The 27984-nt window shown below is 36.7% G+C and overlaps 2 protein-coding genes and 1 long non-coding RNA gene across 9 annotated transcripts in view; 2 read left to right on the forward strand and 1 right to left on the reverse strand.

The window, feature by feature from the left end:
* The window catches only part of eif5b (eukaryotic translation initiation factor 5B), a 127080-nt gene extending 120877 nt beyond the window's left edge, over positions 1–6203 (forward strand). For 2 of the 3 annotated variants that reach the window (XM_069890995.1, XM_069890997.1), the window contains 3 exons: positions 109–247; positions 480–641; positions 5444–6203. In XM_069890995.1, coding sequence (XP_069747096.1) covers positions 109–247; positions 480–641; positions 5444–5551 — 409 coding nt within the window. In that variant the 3' untranslated portion in view covers positions 5552–6203. Of the gene's footprint in view, positions 1–108; positions 248–479; positions 642–5443 lie in introns of those variants that run through there. The other variant, XM_069890998.1, reaches the window with a different exon arrangement.
* A 3209-nt stretch (positions 6204–9412) lies between these two features.
* rev1 (REV1 DNA directed polymerase) overlaps positions 9413–27984 on the reverse strand; it is a 124409-nt gene continuing 105837 nt past the window's right edge. The window contains exons 22-25 of one of the 5 annotated variants that reach the window (XM_069891013.1): positions 21314–21416; positions 17085–17223; positions 15340–15406; positions 13277–13346 (exon numbers count right to left, since the gene is read on the reverse strand). In XM_069891013.1, coding sequence (XP_069747114.1) covers positions 15362–15406; positions 17085–17223; positions 21314–21416 — 287 coding nt within the window. In that variant the 3' untranslated portion in view covers positions 13277–13346; positions 15340–15361. Of the gene's footprint in view, positions 13347–15008; positions 15407–17084; positions 17224–21313; positions 21417–27984 lie in introns of those variants that run through there. The other 4 variants (XM_069891014.1, XM_069891012.1, XM_069891016.1 and 1 more) reach the window with 4 other exon arrangements.
* LOC138739276 (uncharacterized) lies at positions 12579–16700 on the forward strand. Its single transcript, XR_011342137.1, has 3 exons — positions 12579–13373; positions 14230–14375; positions 16534–16700. It is a non-coding gene; the product is annotated as an uncharacterized lncRNA (long non-coding RNA).

The raw sequence follows: 27984 nt of genomic DNA on the forward strand, positions 1-27984 counted from the left end.
ACTTGAATATTTGCAACTGAGAATTTTCATGCAAGAAATATTTTTGTAAGTTTGATCTTTAGCCACCTTACTCTTGTATTTTTAACATATCTGAAATTTCCTTTTAAGGCATATAGCAGTATTTCCTTCAAAACTGCGAATTATTCCTCAATTCATATTTAATTCTCGTGATCCAATTGTAATGGGAGTTGCAATAGAAGCTGGCCTTCTGAAGCAAGGCACTCCAATATGCGTTCCCTCAAAAAATGTAAGTTTAGACAAGTTCTACATCTTAATACATTTAAGTTGAAAAAAAATGATGAATTTCATTTTCTTAATTATTTAACAAGAGGGCTCAGTGTGAATTAATGATGCATTATTTAATACCATCAGAGGTCAAGAAAGCCTTTGCTTGTGCACCTTATTACAATTGTGAGTAGACCCTTCTGTTGTTATCCTATCTGCTGCAGAAGCTGATTAACTACTTATCCTTTTTCCAGTTTATCGATATTGGAGTTGTCACCAGTATAGAAGTGAATCATAAACAAGTAGATGTTGCCCGGAAAGGTCAGGAAGTATGTGTTAAAATAGAACCTATACCTGGAGAATCTCCAAAAATGTATGGACGGCACTTTGAAGCTACAGACTTCCTTGTCAGTAAGGTATGATTGTTTTGCAGTGAGCATGTCTTTTTTTTTAAAGTGTTGTGCAAGAAGGCTTCTTTCAATGACCTAGAGAATAGATAAATAACCTTAATATTTTTGCTGTTGTACATTATAACTGGGGGACAGGTCAGGTACACAATTCCAGTAAAGTCCATAAAAAATATAAACCATAGTACCCAATATCTATTTGGTAATACTTGTTTACTGTTGTGTAAAGAAGTTCATTCAGCTGCTCTATTCACAGAGAAGACACTTCATTTCATTCTTGCCAGTCAAGAGACAGTGAAGATTTCTAGATGATTTTGTGTTGCATCGTGGCATTTCAACTCTTAACATGACGAAAACCAGAAGTGGAAAAGAGCAGACAATGAACAGACCATGAGTCTAATGCTAATGTAGGGATCTTTGAAGTGATCAGTTTTTCCCAGAACCTTTTCAAGTTGTATTCCTGACTTCTTTGCCACTGTTGTGGCATTTTACGTACAAAATTTAACTAATCACTCTTATTCTTTTGGTGCATCCTTCAATATGCAGCCTGACCTGTGCCTGTGCAGGGCATTATCATAACTACGGAATGAATAATGATGGAAAACTGCTGATTTCCATCGGAGGATGACCTGGAGAATATCTGGGGCTAGTGTATTGGTTTAGAACTGCAGCATCTTGTCAAGATCAAGAGCATGAATATTGTTATCTTGATATTGACAATGAACAGCAGATTTTGTAGTCATTGTTATTTTCTAATGTAGTATCACAACATTGCATGACCAATTACTGGACTCCTGGGGAACTCTTCAACTCCATTCAGGATTTGATAGCAGACACACAAGAACTGATTAATCCTTTTTCCATAAATCATTGTGCACTATGTGGTGAAGCACTGTGTTGATGGCAGCAGTTTGTGCTTCACTGCATAGTACTCAGGGAAAGGAGTATTATAAGCTTTCCTGAACCATTGTTAGATCCATAGGTACAATAATTAAACAAAAAAAAAACTGTTAGAGGAATTCAGTACATCGGGCAGCATTGGTTTCATCTGAGGAAGGATGTGCTCGGAACAAGACCTTGCCCTAGGATGTGCTGGACTCCTCCTTCCTGAGGTAAACTCAAACTTTCTGCTTACTTAAATTGTCAAACATTTTTATTAAATACTCCCATCAGCCACCTTCTTGTAGCTTATTTAAATCTTGATTACCTTTAGTAGAATTTCTTTGCCTTCTGAGTTAACACCTGTGTTATTCTTTCTCGGGGTCCTGGTGCTATACAATAATGTCTGGTGCCTTGCTGATTCCAGCTCCTGCCTTTGCTCTCTCTTAAAACATACAGAATGTTGGTCACAAATCTGGTGGACAACAGTGTGAAATTAAGCGTCTGTTTATCTTCTGGGTTGGTCTTGGTTTGTTGCCTGCAAATGTTGTATGTACTTGCTGTCTTAAAATGCATAGGTACGATTGAGGGGAGCATTGGGTAGATAGTAGAAAGGGCGGAAGTAAGAAAAGCTGCTTTATTCCACCTGAAGATTTTAAACCAAAAGAAATTGAATGATGAGGAGTGCAGGAAGTGAAATGTATGAAATTAGGAATAAACCTACATGAGTACCCTAGTTAATAACCTTGTTCTGAGGGAAAAATCCTGAATTCTGGTACATTTGGCACTAAAAGTGGTCATTACTGGCAGCCAGGAACCTGGTGCAAGCTGCTCTTGTATGTTGCTTTGTGAAAAACCTGTTTGAGGGCTTAACTCTCTGCTGGCATTCCAACAGCAATGAATCGGTCAAACTTGGTCTTGCTGGGTAATTGGGTGTGGAATGAACTACTATCTGTGAGGGCTGGCTTTGGGCAGGCTGCGATGAGTGATGTGGATGCTGAGTGCAGAGATGCAAGGTTTAGGGCTGAACCGGCTGGTACAGTGAGTGCAGACCATTAATGGTGACCAGCACTTGAGAGTTGACAGATTGGATTCTCCAACCCTCCCTTGTTGGATAATGATGAGTTTATTGACATGTACATGCTGCAGCTGAATGGATACTTGATTTAAAAAAAATCCTAATTGAATTAAAAATAGATAATAAATACAAAAAAAAAATATTCACAGCTATCTTGTTTAGGATGGGGAGCCTGGGGAAATGGTTCTAAAATATATTGTAGGTAAAAGTATAGTGTTAGCCATTGTAATTTAAGAGGGAGACAAAAGGATGTTAAAATAATTAAACAAGAAGAGAGAAATAAGAAATATTTCACTGTAACAAAAGCAGAAGAACAAGATAATGTGTAATCCAAATATTTATTGTATAAATGTGGAGTAAAGGAACAAATTGGATGAATAACATTCACAGATTCAGGTTAAAATACTTTTATTTATACAAAGTCATATAAACCTGAGTTTAAGGATAAATAAGCAATTGAATAACAGATGAGAATAATGTAAATTTACCATTCAAAAGACAAAAATCCATCTGTGACTAATACAAGGGGAACTGACCATATGATTTTATTGTATGTTTGGTGAAATATAGTATGGATAAGCATCTCTAAGATGTGGCTATGAGAAGGTCAGGGCTAAAACAGAATATAGTGGATATTGAAGAATACAGGAAGGATTAAGTAATTAATGTAGGAGAAGTATTCTTTGTGATTTAACAACAGTGACATGCAACTAAATAAAATATTCCATATATTCTATTCTAAAATGTTATCTGTTGTATAATTAATTTTAAACTTTACTAATTTTAAAGAAAATTGATATGACTGTTCAGTTAATATGAAGATGTTTATCAACACAATTAGTAAAGTTCTTGGATTTTGCTTCATTATTTCAAGGAAATCTGTTCTAGCTTCAGAGGATTGATCGGGATAGTTAGTAAAACCCCTGTTATCCGAATTCAGGCAACTGACAAAAAAGAAAATTGCGTAACATAACAGGTTACTTGTTTACTAGAATGATAACAGGTATGAAAAGCATACTTATGAGGAACTGTTGCGACACTAATTTACCACAGCTTACAAACAAATAAAGAATACACTCACTCGTTTCTTTCAGCACACCGTGAAGTCAACTGACATTTATTCACTAGACATAACATTGCATTCTTCAACTCCCCAAGCAATACCCAGCTAAACTCCTCTGACCTTCTTAATGGCTCACTGCTCCTCCACTTCCTGCATCTGAAATTTATCACCCGTATATTGATGCTTAACACACCCACACATGCGCACTATTACTCTCATCCGTCGTGTCGCTTATGTCATGAGGAGCAGCCAGCACTGCACCCGATTGAAGGTAAGTAAGTGACTGCAACAGAATGTTTGTGGGCTTGGACTGATCTCGTTAGAGTACAGAAGGATGAGGGGGAACCTAAAAGAAACATTTCGAATCCTGATAGGCCTGGAGAGAGTAGATATGGCAAAGTTGTTTCCCATGGTAGGGGAGTCTAGGACAAGAGGCCACAATTTCAGGATAAAAGAGCGTCAATTTGAAACAGAAATCTAGAGAAATTTCTTTAGCCAGAGGAACTTGTTGCCATAGGAGGCAGTGGAAGCGTGATCGTCGGTCTATATAAGACAGAAATTGATTAGTCAGGGCATCAAGGGTTATGGGTGAGGTCAGGGAGAGGGGCTGAATGATCAGGGTCGACTCACGATTAAATGGCAGAGCAGACCCGACAGGCCGATTGCCCTACTTTTGTATCTTGTGATCTTGATTTTTAATAAACTATGGAAATTTAAAATTGGTGTGCCTCGCTGTTACTTCTCCATTCATGCAACATACAGTTTCAAGCAACCAATTTCTGGAGGTGTAAGATACCTGGGGTTTTACAGTATTTGAAATATGCTGTAAATTCAAAAATATTGTGTTCAAAAGTAGAAATTAATGCCTAAGTGAAGACAAAAAGCTGTAAATATCAAAACTTACTTGTCAGAAAAAAATGTACTTGCACATTGTCTCAGCACACAAAATACTGACTGATATTTTAATAAACTAGATATATACACAAATAAGAATGGGTTTGGAGGAATAAGTAACAATTAAAAGTACTAGAGGTGCTTCCAAGAAATTAAATGCTATATAAAACCATTGTTTTGAATTTGTATTTTGTTTTCAATGGGATAAAGAAAGTTTGCGGTGAATAGTACATAAAGCATAATTTTATCAAAATAGATAATGCAGCTAATTAGACAAAGATTCTAGGAAACAACAAATTTGTTCTGCATCTGAAAGGAAAATGTGTCAAGCTTTAGATTAAGATATTTTAGGAGAACAGTTGTATGTCACTGTTGTAACTAATGCACATGAGATGAGGGAAGCTAACTCTGGATTCAATCAAGTCTAAACAAATAGCTCTTGATTAAGCCAGTAGCTGGATTCATAAATATTTGAGTTTGAAGTTCTAGCATCATGTTAAAAATAATATTAAAAATAGCAGCTTATTCTGTGGTACTACAAATGATACAGATTTGGTACAGTGATGACAAATATAAATGTGAGAGAAAATTGTACCATGACATCCCCATAAATTTAAGTGCAATTATGGGAGTCCCAGTATGGTGGGGTAAGACCGACAGATGAAAGTGGAGGCTACAAAAGTATTGATAATTCGGAGCGACTCAAAATCATTTGTTTTTGTCCAGTGTTTATTTTTTTGTCTTCAGATTCCTGAAGACACCACTATTTTTATTTATTTTTATCGTAATGTTGTAAGATGGTTCACATATGAATGTCTGCACTAGTGATGCTGCAAACACTCAATTTCATGACTTGTTCATGACAATAAATTCTGATTCTAGTATTTTGTATTACAGATTAGCCGCCAATCCATTGATGCCTTGAAAGATTGGTTCAGAGATGAGATGCAGAAGTCTGATTGGCAGCTCATCGTGGAACTGAAGAAAGTATTTGAAATTATCTAACTAATGCAGGTTGTTTTCATTTCAAAACTTCAGCGAAGGGAGGACTGAGTGTGATTTAAGGTCTGTACTTAAACAAGACCTCGTGATAAGCCACGCTGGAGGGCAAAGAGCCAGTATCCAGAGTAAAAAGTGGTAATAGATAGTAAACGTTTTCCATGACAAACCAAAACACTTGCACTGGTTTGACAGTGATCAGTTTTACATATTCCTACAATTCTCAACGTGCCTGTTTATTTTTCCTGCCCCTCCCTTAACTTCAATACCAGTTGCTATTTTCAAATCTTCCCTTTTATTACATGGAACTTGAAAGCAGTGCTCCCCAATCATTTTAACTGTGTGAAATATTGAATGAAGTGTTTGAATCCCGTGAGCTAAAATGCAGAAGCAGTGTACAGCCTTTTTGTCAAAAAAAAAATGGGATATAGAGGGCTTTTCTTTGATCCAGAAACTCATTTTCTCAGTCACTTCATTATGCATACTTTGCTTTGGTGCCTATGAACTTTTATAGAGAATTAGGTATTAGGAGAATTCCATCTGCATTGTGAAAATAAAACATTGAGCAACCTTTTATTGTTTGTACAGTTGATGGTTGTGTGACCCATACTGTAAACTTTCAATGCTAAAATCACAAATAAAGCTGAAGATGATGACATTTGTACTTTTGATGATGTATCATTCAAAAAATGAGTATAATTGATTGATAGAAGTAGGGTAATTTTTGACAAAACAAGAAGAGTCTATAATGGCTGACTAAAAATATGCACAGAAGAAAGCAGAGCTTCAAAGGGTACAAAATAATTACTGGATGTATTCCAGCTCTTTGAAAGATTTTGCTTAACAAACCCCCCTCCACACCACAAATCATTCCTAGAAAGGTTATTTGACCATTAGCCATCCTCTGGTACTTCTGTCCTTAGCCATTCTTTTAGTTTGAGATTGACAAGGTGCATTATTTTTTGGGGACAGTCATGGCTGAGTGCAATTCTATCTTCATATTAATGGTACTGAATTCCCAACTGCATTGTAACTGTGGTGATGTGGGGAACTTCTGACAGACTGACTTAAAGCAGTTGAAACTGGTTGTTGATTGTATTTGAGTATGTCTCAAAACATTGGTTGATGTATTAACAGGCTGGACGTGATTAGTGCAAATTAGTGATCCAGATATAGATTCCATGTACCATGATTATTATTGGATAGCTACTGTATGTCTTTAAATTTCCCCTTCATGCTTTTCTCATCTTTGAATGAAGCTTTGTATGCTTGTTTATATAAAAGAAACCAATAGGAACATTGATTCAAAGTTTGCAGTGACTTAATATTTTCATAATCCTGGAATGAATCATTATAAAATAATAAGCTGACTGCAATTTCTGAATGAAGCAAGTTTGTCTATTTACTTTACATTGTTTAATTTTGAAATTAATTTTTTAAAAATCCTGATACAAGGTTTAAGATAGTTCACCAGCCATCAGCATCTACTTGCACTGAAAGAGACAGAAATCCTCACAAAGATAAATTGAAAAAAATTGATATAATGGAATGGAAAAGTAAAATGAATTAAAAGAGACCAACTTTTTCTGCTCCATCCTAATTTCTGCTCTGTTTTCTATTAATTCTTGAATTCTAATTTTTTTCTCTCCTACAGCTTTATTTTAAATTTGATCTTAAAAAATACAGCGATTGGGTTTGCAGACAGAGACTTTTGAAATTCAAAAAGAGCCTGAAATGTTAATCATTTTTTTTCCTATGGTAGGAAATGTGCACAATTTTGTGCATGTTTTATGCATTTTAAAAAGTTCAAGCTTAGTTTTGTGCCTTGACAAGTAATAATAGATTCCAGTTATTATACAATATGGCTAACCTAATATTGCTTTAAATTGTAATCTTTATCCTCTAAATCACATCACTAAAATAATATTTTATCATTTGTGCTTGTGGAACATACCCTGCGCAAGTTGGCTGCTGTTCCTAGATTTACAGCAGGGACTTCAAATGTACATTATGTCTGTCAAGTGCTTTGGGATGTTGTGGCTGTAAAGTGCCCATACATTAATTTGCCTTTGGCTTCAACTTTTAAATCTTTCTCTTTGAATTCATTTTACTTTTCCATTCCATCATATCAATATTTTTCAAATAGTCTTTGTGAGAATTTCTGTCTCTTTCAGTGCAAGTAGATGCTGATGGCTAATGAATTATCTTAAATTTTGTATCAGGATTTTAAAAAAATTATATTTTTAACCAAACAGGAAGTCAATTACAAAATTAAAAATAGAAGTATAAAAGTTCATTCGATATTTACTTCATGATGGTATTAACCCAGTCCCCCCCCCAAAGAAAAAGAATGAAAGTATAGAAAAGCAAGACAAAGATAAGAAGATAGTAAAGAAAGAAAAGAAAAACAAATTGGATCGCTGAAAAGTAACACACACTCCATGTCTCACAAATTCATATTTTATTTAGTTTTCTTTGGAGAAGATCAATGCTGGTCTTGAGGGTTGGGAAGAACTTATTAAAAAATTTACACCTGAATTTTGTAAATCTGGGTGCCAAATTTGTAAAAATATGTCATACTTATTTCTTAAGTTGTAGGGAATCTTCTCCAGGGGAATACAACGATATATTTCTGTGTCCAGCAAACCATACCTAGATGTGAATCAGACTTCCATACAACACCTACACATTTTCTGGCCACTGCCAGTGCAATTTTAACAAATTCTATCTCAGCCCTGTAATGTTTCCTATTAAAAGTAAATCTTGGTTTTGTGGAAATTGAGTTCCTGTAATTTGCTCTAAGAAATTTCCTAAATCTACCCAAAAAGGTCTTACTTTAGAACATGACCACCTCACCTCATCTAAAACATCGATCTGAAGGATTTGAATTTAATTTGTTTAATTTTTGTGGTGTGATGCAAAAAAAATTGTACTTGTGGAACATACCCTGTGCAAGTTGTACTGATCTATATCTTACATTTATCATATTAGTCATGCTATCCCAACATAGTTCAGACCAGGTTTCTTCATCTATTCTTACATTTAAATCTGATTTCCCATCTCTATCTTGACTTATGAACCCTCTCTTTGGGGGTTCCCATTTGAAGTAAAATTCTTTCTATTTCCCTTTTGAATCATCATCTCTAAATCATTACAGTTTGGTAAAAACATTGGTGAGTCAAAATAATCCCATAGTTATGCTCATAAAAACATTGGTGGGCCAAAATGATCCCTTAGTTATGCTCTTATTTGAAAATAGCAGGAAAGTGTATTATTAGGAATTCCATATTTATTTTTTAATTGTTCAAATTACATCATTTGTTTCTGCTCATAACAATGTTCAATATACCTGATACCTTTACAGGTCCAGATTTCAAACTTTTGATATACCATTGTACATGGTATAAGCTTGTTATGAGTCAGAAAATTTTTAGGAGATGAGCCACACCACCCCCCCCCCCCCCCCACCACCACCACCACCACCACCTTGTTCCAATAACTATTGATCTTATACGAAATATTTATTAAATATTACTAAAAATTAACAAAGGTGTTTCTCTCTAACCAGTTATTAATTTAGCAACCCATTTATATATAAAATCTATGAGCATACAATCCCTCTACTCCTGTATCCCAGACCAAGAAGTTGGGAGGATTTTCCACTTCTTCCATGAATGGAGACTTACACATACCTTCCACTGACACTCATTCATCTGGCTGATCTTTTTTTAATTTTTTTTAAATTTTTCACACTATGAACCATACTGACCAAAATACACACAAACATTTCCCTCTTAAATATACACAGTGTCATTTTCTTCCCTTTCCCCCCTCCCTTCCCTCCCTCCTTCACACCCCCTCCCCACCCACTCAATGTTCAACATATATGATACATTAAACCCATTAAACAATATCATCACACAATGAAAATAAACAAGAAATTTGTGTCATTACTTTTACATACTGGGTCAGTACATTTCGTCTTCTCCGTCATTTTAGGTGGTGGAGGTCCGCGGTAGGACTTCTCTGTTGTGTTCCATGTACGGTTCCCAAATTTGTTCGAATACTGTAATGTTATTTCTTAAATTATATGTTATTTTTTCCAATGGAATACATTTATTCATTTCTATGTACCATTGCTGTATTCTCAGGTTATCTTCTAATTTCCAGGTTGACATAATACATTTTTTGCTACAGCTAAGACTATCATAATAAATCTTTTTTGTGCTCCATCCAAATCGAGTCCAAGTTCTTTACTTCTTATATTACTTAGAAGAAAGATCTCTGGATTTTTTGGTATGTTGCTTTTTGTGATTTTATTTAATACCTGATTTAGATCTTCCCAACACTTTTCCACTTTCTCACATGCCCAAATTGCATGTACTGTTGTTCCCGTTTCCTTCTTACAGCGAAAACATCTGTGTGATACTGTTGGGTCCCATTTATTTAACTTCTGGGGCGTGGTGTATAGCCTGTGTAACCAATTATATTGTATCATGCGTAACCTCGTGTTTATTGTATTTCTCATAGTTCCGGAGCAAAGCTTTTCCCATGTTTCATTCTTTATCTTTATGTTTAGATCTTGTTCCCATTTTTGTTTGGTTTACAACTTGTTTCCTCGTTCTCTTTCTCTTGCAGTTTGATGTACATGTGTGTTATAAATCTTTTAATTATCATTGTGTCTGTAATCACATATTCGAAATTGCTTCCTTCTGGTAACCTCAGCCTGCTTCCCAATTTGTTCTTCAAGTAGGATTTCAGTTGGTGGTATGCAAACACTGTACCGTGAGTTATACCATATTTGCACTTCATTTGTTCAAAAGATAATAATTCATTTCCCGAAAAACAATTTTCTATTCTTTTAATCCCTTTTCTCTCCCATTCTCTAAAGGAAAGGTTATCTATTGTGAAGGGGATTAGTTGATTTTGCATCAATATTCATTTTGGTAGTTGATTTTTTTTTTTCCTTTCTACGTGAATCTTCCAAATGTTGAGCAGATGGTGCAGTACTGGTGAATTCCCATGTTGCACCAGCTTTTCATCCCACTTATATCGTATATGTTCAGGTACCTTCTCCCCTATTTTATCTAGCTCTAATCTGGTCCAATCTGGTTTTTCCCTTGTTTGATAAAAATCTGATAGGTATCTTAATTGTGCTGTTCTATAATAATTCTTAAAGTTTGGTAGCTGTAAGCCCCCTTGTTTATACCATTCTGTTAATTTATCTCGCGCTATCCTCGGTTTCCCCCCTTTCCATAAGAATTTTCTTATTATTTTCTTTAGCTCCTTGAAGAATTTTTCTGTTAGGTGAATTCGTAACAATTGGAATAGGTATTGTATCCATGGGAAGATATTCATTTTAATGCAATTTACCCTTCCTATCAGTGTTAGTGGTAAATCTTTCCAATGTTCTAAGTCGTCTTGTAATTTCTTCATTAATGGCTGATAATTTAGTTTGTATAGATGGCGTAGATTATTATCTAGTTGAATACCTAGGTATCGAATTGCTTGTGTTTGCCATCTAAATGGTGATTCTTTCTAAAACTTTGTGAAATCCGCATTATTCATTGGCATTACTTCACTTTTATTTGTGTTGATCTTGTACCCCAATACTTTTCCATATTCCTTCAATTTCTTATGTAATTCTTTTATTGATATTTCTGGTTCTGTTAAGTATACTATGACATCATCTGCAAATAGACTGATTTTATATTCCTTCTCTTTTATTTTTATCCCTCTTATTTTATTTTATGTTCTTATCAGTTCTGCCAGTGGTTCTATAACTAACGCGAACAGTGAGGGAGATAGTGGACATCCCTGCCTAGTTGACCTGCTTAATTTAAATTGGTTTGATATACTGTCACCTTCGCCAGTGGTCCCTTATATAATGCTTTAATCCAATTAATATATTTCTCTGGTAGGTTGAACCTCTGTAGTACTTTGAATAAATAATTCCATTCCAGTCTGTCAAAGGCTTTCTCTGCGTTTAAGGCAACCGCCACTGTTGGCATCTTGTTTCCTTGTAATGCATGGATTAAGTTAATGAACTTACAGATATTGTCCGTTGTTCGTCTTTTCTTAATAAATCCAGTTTGTTCTAGTTTTACTATTTTTGGTACACAGTCGGCTAATCTGTTTGCTAATACTTTAGCTATTATCTTATAATCTGTGTTGAGTAGAGATATTGGTCTATACGATGCTGGTGTTAGTGGATCTTTCCCCGTCTTTGGTATTACTATAATTAATGCTGTTTTGCATGAATCTGACATGTTTTGTGTTTCTTCAATCTGGTTCATTACTTCCAGGAGAGGAGGAATTAATAAGTCTTTAAATGTTTTATAGAATTCTATTCGGAGTCCATCCTCTCCCTGCGTTTTATTGTTTGGTAGTTTTTTTTTGATATATCCTGTATTTCCTCTATTTCAAATGATTTTATTAATTTATTTTGCTCCTCTTCTTGCAATTCGGTAGTTCAATTTTAGCGAGAAACTCATCTATTTTGTCTTCTTTCCCTTCGTTCTCAGTTCGATATAGTTGATTGTAGAAATCCTTGAAGTTTTCATTGATCTCCGTTGGGTTATATGTAATTTGTTTGTCCTTTTTCCTTGATGACAATACCATTCTTTTAGTTTGTTCTGTCTTAAGCTGCCAATCTAGTGTTTTGTGTTTTTTCTCCTAGCTCATAATACTTCTATTTTGTCTTCATTGCGTTCTTCTCCACCTTGTATGTTTGTAGTGTTTCATATTTTATTTTTTTGTCCAACAATTCTCTTCTTTTTGTTGTATCTTCCCTTGTGGCTAATTCTTTTTCTGTACTTGGTATTTCCCTTTCCAGCTGTTCTATTTCCCGATTGTAATCCTTCTTCATCTTAGTTGATCTGCCCTCTGATGAACACTTTCATTGCATCCATAGTATAAATTTATCTTTCACTGATTCCGTATTTATTTCAAAGTACCTTTTAATTTGTCGCTCAATTAATTCTCTAAAACCCTGTCTTTTAAGTAGCATGGAGTTTAATCTCCATCTATACGTTCTTGGTGGAATGTCATCTGGCTGATCTTGATGCATTGAACACCTCTTCCTTCAACTCCATTTGCCATTATCAGGCCAAATCATCATTATCTGGCTCTGGGATCTTGCATATGTAGTATATGTGGCAGCTTTTGATTCAGTCCTCCTTTGCAGGACTTCCCTCAACTCCTTTACCAGTCTGGTACTGAATTTCAACTTTTTATGTTGTTGTTTGATACAGCTAAGTGGGTGTTGGGGCACAACTTTTGGAGCACAAAGGAAGTACTATTAGTATCTTGGTGTTTTATTTAGATAGCCTTGTGTTATTTTGCAGTAGACGTTGTCATGTTTCTTATCTAATGGTGTGCAGGTTAAATTTCGATTAGTGTTTTCAAAGTTTACCAATATTGCATCTACATGTATGTGTGAGGCCAGAAAAGGTTCAGGGATTGATTACATGCTGAACACTTTTGGGCTGTTGATCACAAAAATAACTTTAATTTTGTATCACGTACTGTTTTTTTTTAGATATAACCTACTTTTGTGGTTTCCTGTCATATTTTAAGACTACTCAAGCAGACAAAACCATAAAATGCAATGTGTCATCGAAAATTAATTTTCTGCATTCATACTTAGACCTCATTCCTGCTGATCTTCATGCAGTCAGTGACAAACATGGTGAAAGGTTTCACCAGGACATTGCAATCATGGAAAAGTGGTATCAGGACAACTGGAATCCATCAATGCTGACCAACTAATGTTAGACACTGTCGTGAGAGGCATCAGATGCTGAGGACAAACAAAAATATTTTTTAGGTCAGTTGAACTAACGCAATGTGTCAGCATCATTATGTAAGTAAACATGCTAAATTGAAGTTAATTTAATGTTTCTCCAACTTCCTATGTGATACAGCAAATCTGAAATTAACTTGTGTTCAGCTTGAAGTTGTCAATCAAAATCCCTATTTTTTTTCTCTGAAAGCAAATCTTTTGGAAAAAATTTGTTGTCCAGTGCTAGACACTGCATTCCTCCTCCTCCAACATGCCCCCAATACTCATTGAAGCACATTAATAATTATGTTTTTCTCACTTGAAAGCATGATGCATTTTGCGTAGAAGTTAGGGAATTGCTCTGACTGCGCTAGCCACCTGAGCTTGATCTGCCGCTGTCTATAAGGGGTCTGTGCGTTCTCCACAAGTCCGCATGAGATTCCTCCAGGTGCTCTGGATTCCTCCCACATTCCAAAGATGTATGGATTAGTAGTTTAATTGGCCACACAGGTGTATTTGGGCAGTGTAGGCTCATGGACTGGAAGAGCTTACTGAGTATCTCTATACAAACTTATAATGTAAAATATTCAAAATCAGTAAAAAAAAACTTTTGGTATGTTCATGAAACAATAACATTTAATTTTCTGTATTTGCATATTATCATTTGCTTAAATATATTAGGACAGCATTTCTTGTGGTAGAAATGGTTAGTGTACAATAGAGAGGAGCTACCTTAGATAGTCCCTTAAGACAGAGGACGATTCACTTCCACTTTGGTTTTATGGGTTTGGAATGTTCAAAGTGTGAACCCCTAATGGGGAAGGGGGGGAAGATAGGCTGATAATTTGTACGGTGCTATAGTTGTGTGATCCTGATGCATGGTTCTCCGTTCTCAATGCAGTCCTGAACATTTCCTCTTTGAGTGATCAATGGGCGAGAGTTCCCAGGAATTTGAGAGGACATTGAAGGTTTTGAACAGATCCTTGTTTCTTTTTCTACTGGCAATATCTTTCCACAACAGAGCTTGATATAGAAGGTGTATTTCAGGTGTGTAAAATACACAGCCAGATCAAAGTAGCTGAGAATCATCCATGAGATTGGCCAGGAACTGAATTTTGATGTTAATTGTTTATCCATCTGATGTATTTGTTGAATGTTGCAGAAATTGGTGTCTCTGATATGCATCTGTAGTGGGTTTCAAAATTATTTAAATGGACACAAATCACAGTGCATGGTTTTGTACCTGATAAACTACTGGCTCACTGAGGCTAAGCAAAAAGAACTGTAGTTGACTAAATACTTGAGATAGGGAAGGAAAACTCATTTTGCCAAGATATCCAAGAACTGATGGGAATGATACTAGTGTTTCACAGTCACACTTACCTTTGACTTGCTACTTAAATGTAGCAAATCCAACAATAATATATTGCAAAAGCAATGAGCACATTTTTCACATGGTTAGAAAATAAATAGTGGGTAGGACACCTGGCTGCTAAATTAGAAGAAAAGATCAAAATGGCAAATAATTTCATTGGCCACTTACTACCAGAAATACAGCATCAGTATTGGTGTCTTTTAATGGACAATTACAGTATTTCAAATTATTTAAAAATTTGGATGGGAGTAGAAAAATGGTATGAATTCACAACAAACTTTTTTATTAAATAGAATTAAACCACTAAAAAACAAACTGTTTGTAAACAACAATCTTGTAAACACAATGTATTCTACATACATACTTTTTACAACAATTATTTACATGCAACTCCAACAAGAATTTGGTACACAATTTTTGCCAAGAAAAAAAAACTACAAAATGTTTTTTTTCATTTTCAGAAATGTATCATAAAAACACAATGCGTTTCTACCATGCAAATTTTAAGAGCTTCACAAAGGTTTTATGGCACAAGATGAGAGCTCCAGGCTCCAATATTTTACAGATTTTTAAAAATATCATTACGTCTTTTCATGTAAATTTTAACATGCTGCCGTAGATTTGTTGCATTACAACCTGAACGTTGTCAAGAATGAAGTCAAAAGCCATGTTCCACAGGGAGTCTGCTGATTGATGGATTAGCCTGTCAAAGAACAGTAAACTATAATTCCTTCCATTATTGTGGTAACAATAGCCAAAAACAATTATGCAGCATCCAGAGGCAAAAAAAAAACACATTAAAAATGACTGCAATGCATGCATCAAATTATAGATGACATAAAATATTTAATACAATTCACAATATTCTGCCAAAACCAGAGTATGGATTTGTTCCCACTCTCCCTCTCCCTACTGAAAAAGCTACCTACAGTTAAAAGGGCAGAACTTGTCAATACAGTTTACAAAATTATTCAAGGTCAAACTTTATAGGAAAGTAGTGATCCACTGCCACTTTGGCTAGAATGGTTAATGCATGGTAACCTTATTATTGCAACTCTGAAAGCTGAGGTAGTGTATAAATCAATGCTCTATTTGCATTGGTGTCATGACAGATCCAAAGCTGCAATACCAGTGATTACCATGGGCACCTACCTCACAGTCTGGATAGATCTGCTGAGTTCATTTTCTTATCATTAGTCATACAACAATATCTGAAATTTTACCCATGTTTATTTTATGTCTAAACAATGTAAGCTGTACTTTTTAAGTACAATAAGTTAGTTTACATTTCTGAAACCATGAAGTTTCAAAATTCCGTGCAGCAGGCAGCATTTTGAACCATAAGAATGAAAATGAGAGATCATGATTTAAGACTATAGTTTGCACAATTTGGATTTCAAAAGGAATGAAAAGCTCAGCTGTATCAATTACAGACCAGAGCAGTAGCATGCATTATTTTTCTTGCATACCAAGTGCTAAAGTCCAGCAGCCTTCCCAGATATGCAAGCAGAATTCACAGACTTGACCTTTAATATGAAGTTACAAAGGGAAGAAATCTTTGGTATGGAAAAGTAAACCAATGTAATTGAAGTTTTAGCAGTTTGCTTTCCTTTAAAGTTGAATGTAGGAGAGAGGCCAATAATAAATAGGAAAGAACGAAGGATGCAGTCACCAAAGGTGAAAGGAGGAGACTGCTCGTTTAACTTGCGGAAAATAGCAAACCTTGTGAATAAGAAACAACTCCTTTGCTTCAAAGGCTTCATAACCTGTTTAAAGTTTTGATTGAGCACAAAATACTTATGAAGGTAAAGAATATTTTTTCCCCCAAAGGAATACTTAAGATATATAATATGGAATTGCCACAGAATAGGGTGATGTAAATGGATGGTCATTAATAAACAGATGAATGAACAAAGAGGAAGTAAATGCATAAGGTAGGAAACATTTTTTTTACAGGGAAGGAGTCAATAAATGTACCATGAATAAAGCGATGTGAAAGTTAAAGATTGTTTTGCTGGTGAATGATGCAGGACCTTTATTTGGAAATACATGTCAAATAATTTGGAAAAGTCTAAGGCGAAAATGATTGGCTGTCAAAATATAAACAATTCAATAGTAATGTAAGTTTTCAATAAAGATCCTCGCGAAAGTGTTCAACCTTCAGTAAATCCCAACTAAAATATTATTCCGGTTCTGGATCTTCCAAGGCCTTTCTATCATACGTCAGCAAACTTGAAGCTAACATTAATTTTAATGGAAGGTAAGGGCAGTAGTACTATAATAATTAGCTGTTTAACCATCTCAGCAAAAGTCTCTTTGGAGCAGTACAACAGTGGCAGCAAGATTAGCGTGTGGCATACATAATGGCAGGAGTCACTTACGCATAATTTCCTGGAATTTCTGCAAAATGATAATAATGATGTAGCTGTAGATGCACCATTACTATGGCGCAAGCTTTCAGTAAATGCAAGCCCATTGAAGATTAATGGCATACGACAAGAGTAAGTTTGAAGGCACTCCCTTGAGAATAACAAATGTAATACAGTCAGCACCAAAAAATTGCACAGAATTTGCAATCATAAATGTTAATGTTGGTCATAATAAGGGAACAGAAAGGAAGTTTCTTCACTCTAATCATGGTGAATTAGACCAGAGAGGAATGAGTTAAAGTATCTGGCTTTCTCCTTAAAGGAGCTAGCAGATGTAACAATAGTGAAAGAACAGTGGGAAGGAGGATTCACAGAAGTCAGATATGCAAAGGAACCAGAATAGCCATCCGCTGAAAACATTGTAAGACATCAGTAACAATTCTTTTTTAAATATTTTATTGAGTTTAGCAGATAAGCATACATAAATAAATGACAATTACATAATGATTCATTTGTATACAAGTAAATGCACACAGAAGGGGAAAAAAATGGATAAAAGAAAAACCCAAAAAAGTAGGAAACTAATCTAATCTAGCCGAGGTTAATTTATATGTCAGTAATGAAAAAAAAATCATTAATAATGTGGAATCAATGGTGACTCCCAGAGAACACTCAAAGAATCACCGGAACATATAGTAATTATTAATTCTTCTAATTATAAAATAAAATTCTAAGAATGGGGCCCATCATTTCTGAAACTGAAACTTTCTATTTTTAATATTATATCTTGATTTTCTCTAAACTTAAAAAGGACATTACATCATATCACCACTGTATGAGTAGGGGATGAATCTCCTTTCCATTTCAATTAAATAGCTTGTCTGGCTATCAATGGTAGTAAGATCTAAGACTTTTTCCTGAGATGCTGATAAAGGTTTATCTGAATCACAAGAAAACCCAAACAGAGAAATGAACATGTAATTTGCTTTTCTAAAGCCAAGTTACATTTAGAACTACTACTAGTCAATTTTCAGTATAGAGTACTGCAGTCTGAACATGGTGATGTGTCCAATTTGAAGAGGGTACTGTATATAAATCTGGACAGAATTAACCAAGCACCACCATTTGATATGTTGGGGGAAATGGTTATGACATCCTTTATTCAAATCGAAAAGCAATTACTTCAGCAGCACTAATCAGGCAATTGGTAACTGAAGAGTGGACCGGAGAAATAAATTACAATATCAACGACAGAAATGTTCAACAAAATAAAATATTATGTGGAAAAGTCCACAAGATACAGATGACAAGCCATAAGAGTATAAAAGTGATGAGATAAATACAAGTAAAGAATTGGAAATGAATGTAAGGATCAGGTCTGATCAGATGAATTACTGGGCTGATTTGGGATTATCAGTTGGATAACTGGTAAACTGATCAGTAATTTATGAAAGCAATAGACTGAATCTTATTCACCCTGATCAATGCCAACAGTGATCACAGAGGTTATCAGGAAAGGTCATCTTAGCAGTCAGTGAGTGATGATTTAACAAAAATGTTAATTATGAAGCATCATCAAATATTAGAACAATTTAGATTTACTATAAATTACTTGGCACATTGGGATTTCTAAAATGTATTAACAACAAATGCTGGCAGACAGCAATTTAAACATTTTTATCCAAACATTAGTAAGGAAAAACAATGGTGCCGTAAGCAAGAGTATTTGTGAATAAACTCCCTCATGTATCATCTCAACAGAGGAAAGCGCCACGTAGAATTCCAAATGGCTTTAAAATGAACAGAGGAAGCAACATATTTGTTATTCGTAATCATATATCATGGAAACCGGCCCTTTGGCCTAACTTATTGACAAAAATATTGACACAAGCCCCACCTGCCTGGTCATGGTCCATCTCCCTCTAAACCAGTGGTTTTCAAACTTTGTTTCCACTCACATACCACTTTAAGTAATCCCTATGCCATTGGTGCTCTGTGAATAGTAAGGGATAGCTTATGTGAGTGAGAAGGGAAAGTTGAGCATCACTGCTCTAGACCCAATTGTTACTGAAATATTTTGCTTAAGAAAAATTGTTATTTGCCCATTTCTTTTGGAGTTATGAAACCGTACACATAATGAGTCAATGAGATATGATTAAAACAGTGATTTTCAAACTTTTTCTTTCCACACATACCATCTTGAGTAATCACTTACTAATCACAGAGCACCTATGGCACAGGGAATACATAAGGTGGTATGTGAGTGGAAAGAAAAAGTTTGAAAACCACTGCACTAAACCTATCCAAACTGTATCTATCCATTTTTCTTAGAAGTTGCTTCTACCACATCCTCTGGCAGCCCATTCCTTACATTCACCACCCTGGTTAACAAAAAGTTACCCGTATCCTCTGGGAGAACTCAGAGATTTATTTTATTCAATCTATATCACTTTGAGAACGCCAATCATCTTCCTGGGCTCCCGATAGCTTAGGCCCCAGAGATCTGGCAACATCTTCGTATATCTTCTCTGCATGTTCTTCAGAATTGAAAACACTGGTCCCCATGGAGCCTCACCAATATTTTACACAACTGCAATATGTCTTCCCAACTTCAGTACTCTAATGAAGGTTGATCTGCTAAAAGCCTTTTTGGCCAGCCTAAACCTGTGATACCACTCTGTAACTGTACCCCTAGATTCCTCTGTTCTACATCACTCTCCAGATCCCTACTATTCACTGTATAGGTCCTACCCATGTCAGATCTTACAAAATGCAACAATTCATATTTCTCTGCATTAAATTCCATCAACCATTCCTCTGCCCAACCAATCAAGATCTTGCTGCAACTGTCTTCGCTACAATACTGGATTCTTTAGTGTCATCTGCAGACTTGCTAACCATGGCATCTAAATTTTCATTAAAATCATTGATATGATGACAAACAGCAATGGTCCCAGTATCGGACCCTCTGGCACACCACTAGTCATGGGCCTACAGTCTGAAAAGCAACCTTCCAGCATGACCCTCTGCTTTCTCCTATGAAGCCAATCTGCTCTCTCAGCTTCCAGAACAACCATATCAAAAGATCAGAAATATCAGGAAAATTTTCAAAAGAATGGATTTACAAATCTAGGACCTATATATGAATCCTGCCCATGGTGTTGGGAAAAAGCTCTACATTTTTGGACGTTCAGGTGAAATTAGGTCTGTCATTGAAACCAATGTTTATTTGGTATGAGTATGCACAAAACTGGAAAAAGTCCAAATTACAAAATCATTGCAAATAGAACATCAGCTACTTACCTGGCACTGGTACAATGAATCAGGAGCTCGAAATTGAACAATTGAGAAAATTAGAAAAGATGCTGATGCTAGGATCTTGAGCAGACAAAGACTTGCTGGAGGAACGGAGCAAGTCAGACAGCATCCATTGGTAGAAATGGTCCAATGGATGCAGTCTGAACTGCTGAGCTTCTCCGCAATTCATTATCTGCAAACAAAATCAATCAGTTTTACAGCATTGTTAAGCCTGATATCTTCTATATGAGATGGACTGCAGCGCAGCATCTTTCCAAGATCGAAGAAGGCCCATTTGTTTCACAATTACATGATTTGAGAAAATGGAAAGAAAACTTAGTATAGTCAAGAATCCATGTGGCCAATAGGTTTTCCTGAAGTTGAATCTAATCTATTTTTATGAAGAATATCAGATGTATGAATCTGCATCTAGCTTTAATTACTGCAGCAAGTATTTGAGCCAAACAAATTGTGCCTAAATTCAGAAAAAATCATCCTGCTCTAATTTCTTCCAATCCTTTCAAACTGAGCCAAAGAATAAAAAACTGCGTGAGAAGCCTGAATAATTCAAATTTTCTGACTGACAATCCTGTGCTTTACTGGGGGGGGGAGGGAGGGGGGATATGAACTAGAACATAAATGGCTCATAATAAATAATTTAACTTTCGATCAAATTTAATTACAGAGCCAAAAAAACCTCAAATCGGGGAGATCATAATTTATGAAATAGAAACTTGTTTTCCCACTATATTTAACAAGTTTAAAAATTTATGTTACTGTCAGAGCAACATTACATAAATCACCAATCAAACTCTAGCTGATAATAAAACAGCAAGTAAATACTATTTAAATACAAAGTTCAACAAAAAGCAGAAAAAGGTTTTTAAACATAAACGAGCTGGAAATTACAATAAACAACGTATCTTGACAGATAAATGTATTACCTTTTCATGTACTTAATGACAAGATCCAATTTTTCCAGGTCTTTTTCTTCAATGAGATCAGTGCAATACTTAACAACCTGCAGAATATCCTCTTCCACCGGCTCTACAGGAAAAGAAATGGAGAAATCAGAGTCGACAGAAATCCATGTTCAAATTCAGGATTTTCTTTGCAAAAGGCAATGTATCATCTTTTTCTCTAAAATACCCATTACATGTCCAAGACACATATTAATTCTCTGAAGCAACTGTGGCTGCAACTTGAAATGGTTAGTGTGACATTTAGCATGATGCTATTACTGTGCCAGTGACCCAGGTTTGAATCTAAGTTCTCCCCATGTCTGCGTGGGTTTCCTCCCATCCTCCAAAATGTACAGGGTGCATTTGGGTGTATTGGGTGGCATTGATTTAAATGGCTGGAATTGGGTTCTACTGTGCTGTAAATATATTTTAAAATTTAAAACAGTAATTTCATAAAATGAATAGTTTGCACCACTTTGAAAAAAATTCTAAAATCTTAATAATTCTACTGCAATTTCACATCTAAAAATGTCATGTAAAGAATTTCAGTCATCAATGTTACAATTCAGTGAGCTAAAGCTGTGGTCAGCCACATACAGAGTTGCAGGATAAATTTTGTGGAAGCGACTTGAAGGCACAGCATTATATATTGAATAGGACTGTTATCTTAATGTTGTGATGAATATTAAACATTCAGGAGTGTCATGCATCATTAGCTCAACTGACATGAGGATCTTAAAAGTGCAGTAGCTAAAAAAAAAATGTTTTGAGTACAAAAGATTATTAACCCTATTAACCTCTGTGCCAAGAAATTCAAATGTTCATCTGGATACTAAATTCCTGTCAATGACTCATCTTTACTCTCTGGGTGAAAAAGGTCCTCCTCATATATCCTTTGAATCTCTCTCACCTTCCCCTAAAAGTTTGTCCTCTTGTCTCTTGATTTGGTGAAAAGTTTTCTGCAGTCTACCCTATCTAGACCCTTCATAAATTTCTATATAAGCTATTTCCAGGTAAACAGGTCAGGCTTTGCAAATGACCATGTACATAAGTCAGAAAATACACAAAAATCATTTGGAATAGCAATCATTATTCCATAGTATTGTAATGAAGGGCATCAAAAGCGCATGACCGACAGAGAAAAATGACAGACAGTGGAGAGAGACAAAATGAGCTTTCTATTCAGAAGAATGAATACATGTACAACAGATTTCTGAAATTTAATAGTACAATGGCTCATTTTTGTATCCAGGTGTTCATTAAGTTAGGCACTCATAACCCACTCTCTATCCTATCTTAATCTCTTTCACTCCAAAGTGAACACACCTAGTTTCTTCTCAGTAACTGAACTGCTCCATCCAGGCAATATCCTGGTGAATCTCTTCTGCACCCTCTCCAGTGCTACCATATCCTTCATATATTGCTTTGACCAGAACAGCACGCTGTACTCCATCTGAAACATACTGAATACTGGAGGAACTCAGTGGGAAAGGCAGCATCCATGGAAGGCAAAAGTTAATCCTCATTTCAAGAATCAGGATGAGGATTCCTGATAAAAAGGTTTTGGCCCATTACGCCAACTATCTTGTGTTTTCCATGACAATGCCTGACTTGCTGAGCTCCCCAGCATTCTGTGTGTTGCTGCAGTTTTCCACCATCTGCACTCTCTAGTTTACCACTGTACTCCAGCTGACATCCTACCAGGATTTTATATGGTTGGAACCTAACCTTCCTACTTCTGTCTTCACTGCCCCAATGATATACAGTATTCTCTATGCCTTCCTTATCACATTGTCCATCTGCATACCACCTTCATCAATCTATGAACATACTGATAAGAACATTAAAAAAAAGGAGAAGAAAAGTAGACTGTCGTGCCCATCAAGCCTGATTCGCCATTCAATGTGATTATGGGTGATCTCCACCTCTCTGCCTTTTCCCCATATCCTTAATTCCCCTACTAGGTAGAAATCTATCGAACCTTGTCTTCAATATATTTACTGTGGTTTCCTCCACTGCTTCAATGGGCAGTGAATTCCACAGATTCTGGGAAAAACAATTCCTCCTCATCTCTGTCCTAAATTTACTACCCTGAATCTTGAGGTTATGTACTCTAGTTCTGGATTCCACCACCATTGGAACAACTTAACTTTCATAATTTTATATGTTTCGATAAGATCCCCTCTAATTCTTCTAAATTCCAATAAGTATAGTCCCAGACGATTCAATCTCTCCTCACAGGCCAACCCTTTAATCCCTGAATTCAATCTGGTGAACATCCTGTATATCGCCTCCAAAGCCAGTACATCCTTTCTCAAGTAAGGAGACCAGAACTGCATGCAGTACTCCAGATGTGGTCTCACCAGTACTTTGTACAGTTGCAGCATAACCTCTCTATTCTTAAATTCAATTCATTTAACAATGAAGACCAACATTCCATTTGCCTTCGTGATAGCTTGCTGCACCTGCAAACCAACCTTTTGTGATTCATGCACAAGTACTCCCAAGTCCTTCTGCATGACAGCATGCTGCAATGGCTTTCCATTTAAATAATAATCTGATCTTCCATTTTTCATTTCAAAGTGGATAACCTCACATTTGCCAAAATTGTACTCCATCTGCCAGGCCCTTACCCACTCATTTAACCTCTCTATATCTCTTTGCAGAGTCTCCATATCCTCTGCACATTTGCTTTTCCACTCAATTTAGTGTCATAAATAAACTTAGATACGCTACACTCTGTCCCCTCTTCCAGATCATTTACATATACTGTGAACAGTTATGGGCCTAGCACCAACCTCACTGCACCATGCTCACCACTGATTGCCAACCTGAAAAATATCCAAGTACCCCAACTCTCTGTTTTCTATTAGTTAACCAATCCTCTATCCATACTAATGCATTACGCCCTATTCCATGCATCCTCATCTTCTGTACAAGTCTTTTATGCAGCACCTTATTGAACAGCTTCTGGAAATCCAGGTAAACCATTTCCATTTGCTCCCCTCTATCTATTTTTGACTTGCTATATCCTCAAAGGTCTGCTTTTGCTGAATCCATTTCACTCCAGATGACTCGCTATTTCTTCTTTAATGATAGCTTCAAGCATTTCCCAACTATATATGTTAAAACTAACTGGCCTATATTTCCCTGCCTTTTGCTGACATCCCTTTTTGAATAGTGGCGTGACATTCATTGTCTTCCAATCCACTAGGACCTGCCCAGATCCAGAGAATTTTGGTAAATTATCACCAAAGCCTCCACTATAACTTCTGCCATTTCTTTCAGTACCCTGAGATGCATTCCATCAGAACCAGGGATTTATTCATCTTTAAACCATAAAGTTAAGTATGATCTCTTTCCATTACATCCTGGCCCTCACCTCCCATCACATCTGTCTTTGGCCATTTCCCCCTATTTAGTGGCAAATTAATTACCACCTGGGCCCTAGGCTGAGTAAGCCCTCCCTCCCCCTCACAGGAGCAAGAACACATAAAAAGATATCACAACCACAGCTATACGCGCACACACTCTCTTAAACTGGAGGTCAAAGGCAGGCAACCTTTGCTTCTGCCGACCATGAAGCTCTGTGCTGTGAGTATTTATGTGTGTTTGTGCTTCAGGTTGGTCATGGTGTGGGGAGAGACTTTCTGATCTCTCCCATCTTTTGCTTGGAGGGTGCTAAATATGGTGCTTGTGCAGACTGGTACAGCCTCGACACCCCCCCCCCCCCCACCTTTCCCTGCTCCTTTCAACTTTCTCTATCTTTCTCCCTCCCCCTCCAGTGAGCTCGGAGACCATCTGCCTTATTAGCATTTTCCACCTCCCTGTATTCGCTACCACCCCAAGTGGGATGACAGAGCGTTGGGATGGAGAGAGAGCGAAATGTACAGCCACTTTCTGAACACAGGCAGGCTCTGCATTTAATTGATCACATCCCATGCAAATGGAATGAGTCGCCAATAATTTCAACTATTGAAGCGATGACCGCATTTAAAATTAGCTATTACTTAATAAAATCACACATATTTTACATTTTAATTAATTTTATAATGAAAATCCACTCCATTCATTATTTACCTACGTCCCCAGTGTAAAAACAATCTCTTTTTGATTAAAGTTATTTTAATGTTTGATTTAAAATTATAGGGTTTGGCCTACTACTGCACACGCACACCGAACTGTGGTGTGCGTGTGTGGTAGGCCGAGAGAAAGGGGAGGGTTTGGAGTTGGGACTTGAGTTTTGGGAGCTCTGGTGTAGGCCAAGGGAAGGGTTTGGAGTTGGGGTTCAGGAACTCCAGTCACCGGAGCTCCCAATGCCAACTGCAAACCCTCCCCTTGGCCTTCTTGAACTGTGGGGCACAGTTTACAAATCAATCCTGTTTCTAAATAAAATAAACATTTTACTTACAGCTTTCGCTTCTCGGGATCTCCCTCTTCGATTTACTGTTCAAACATTGAATTCTTTTTGTGCCTTGTGTTTACTCAATTTACACATGCATGGCATGCGATCCACGGAAGCTAACAGTCCAATCAGCAGGGAGCACTAACAAGGAGATGACAGGGCAGATAGTGGTACCTGTTTTTGAACTGATGCCATGGTCTCACAGTTCAAAAACAGGTGCACTTTGGAAAAAATGTGCTCAAGGGGGAGCAGTCGCTCCCTCCCCCCTCCAACTCCGGCTATGCCACTACCCCCTGAAAGATTCCCCTCTACCCTTCTCTCCCGTGAGTCACCCTGCTTAAGCCCATGTAAACCTGCCTTCATCAACACAGTTTGATCTCTTCAAAGAATTCAATCAAATTGATCAAATAGGATACGTCATGTTGTGTGCCTGATTAATCCCTAACTTTCCAAGTGATCATTAATCCTCTCCTTGGAATTTTTTTCCAAGTATTTTCACTACCAGTGAAGGTGTATCAGATAAGCAATGTTATAGTAGTCATGGGGGATTTTAACATGCAAGTAGATTTGGAAAATCAGGTTGTGACTGGATCGCAAGAGAGAACATTTGTAGAATGCCTACAAGATGGCTTCTTAGACCAGCTTGTGGCTGAGCCAACCAGAGAAATAGTAATTCTGGATTGGGTCTTGAGTAATGAACCAGAGTTGATAAAAGTAAGGGAATCCAGTGATCATAATATGATAGAATTCACCCTGCAGTTTGAAGGGGAGAAACTAAAATCAGAGGTGTCAGGGAACCAGTGGAGCAAACAGGTTAATGCTTAATGTCCACGATGCATTTTGTGAAATTGGGCATTATGTGATGCGAATGTTGTGGGAACATCATATTACCATACAAACTGAGCAAACCTCTATGGGATACTGAACTTACACTAAATTAAATATTTTCTTAGTCTTTTTCACACACAATTTAACAGAGAGGATCAGGATCATCCATATCACTGTTCTCAACTATCTCACAGTGTTCCATTGGAAGAGTTTCAGATAGAATAACCTCCACTGATGAACTGTCACTCTGTGATGCCTGAAGACCTGACTGAGACTCTTCTTGGGGAGGTCTTGACTTTTTCAGGAATATGGCCAGTGTTGTTTGCCTAGTTTTCTTTTTCTTCATAAATTTCTTAATATGCAGCGAACATTGCATGAGGATTCCACTCTATGAGTGAAAAGCTTTCAGTCAGCAAGCTGTTACGGTCTGCAAAGAATTTGGCTAACCCCTTAACAGTGAACCTCTTCTGCATGTGTTCTTTACCTTCTGCAATATCCTTTTCCCTTGCTTCTTCTTCAGCTATTCGCTCCTGCTCCATCAGCTCTTCATTTGCTAGTTCCTCAGGAACCACCTCTAGGAGGTCTTCAATGTCCTCATCATCTATATCCAGGTTCAGGTTGTTGTTTACCATGTCGACAACAGCTCTATTAATCCTTGTAATCTCATCATCTTTTGCAAATCCCTTACATGCATATACTGCTTCAGATTTGTTTTCCATATGCCATTCATGCACTCTTTGGTCATATCATCTCAGGCCCAAGCAAGGTTCTTTATGCACTGAAAAATGTTGTACTCCTTCCAGAACTGCTTCAGTGTCTTGCCAGTCTCATCAATTGCAGCAACAGCCTGAGTCAAGGTCCTCCTCAGGTAGTAAGCCTTGTAGGCTGCAATAACCCCTTGGTTCATTGGCTGGATTATAGGGGTGATGTTTGGTGGGAGGACCACATTGATATTGGAATGGAAATCACCAATGAAAGAGGGGTGTCTGGAGCATTGTCTACAATTAGCAAAATCTTGAAAGGTATGCCTTCCTCCAAGCAGTACTTCTCCATTTCACTGGCACAGTAATTGAGAAGAGCATCCTGAAACAGCATTTGTGTCAGCCAGGACTTTTTTTTATTGCTCCTGTAATAAACTGGTAAGGTGTGTTTGTTAATGTTCTTGAAAGCCCTGGGGTTTTTATTGTGCCAATTAAGAAATGGCTTTAACTTGTAGCCAGCAACATTGCCTCCTAACAACTGTCTTTAAAAGCCTTAAAGTCTCGCATTGACTTGGCTTCGCTACCAGAATAAGGCAAATAACCTCCCTCTACAATTAGTTTATCTCAGGTTTCAACAAATTCTTCTGCTGCCTTCGCATCAGCACTCACAGACTCACCACTCACTTTCACATTAAGCAGTGAAAAACATTATTTGAAGT

Source organism: Narcine bancroftii, chromosome 7 (assembly GCF_036971445.1).
Source record: "Narcine bancroftii isolate sNarBan1 chromosome 7, sNarBan1.hap1, whole genome shotgun sequence".
NCBI classification, from domain to species: domain Eukaryota; kingdom Metazoa; phylum Chordata; class Chondrichthyes; order Torpediniformes; family Narcinidae; genus Narcine; species Narcine bancroftii.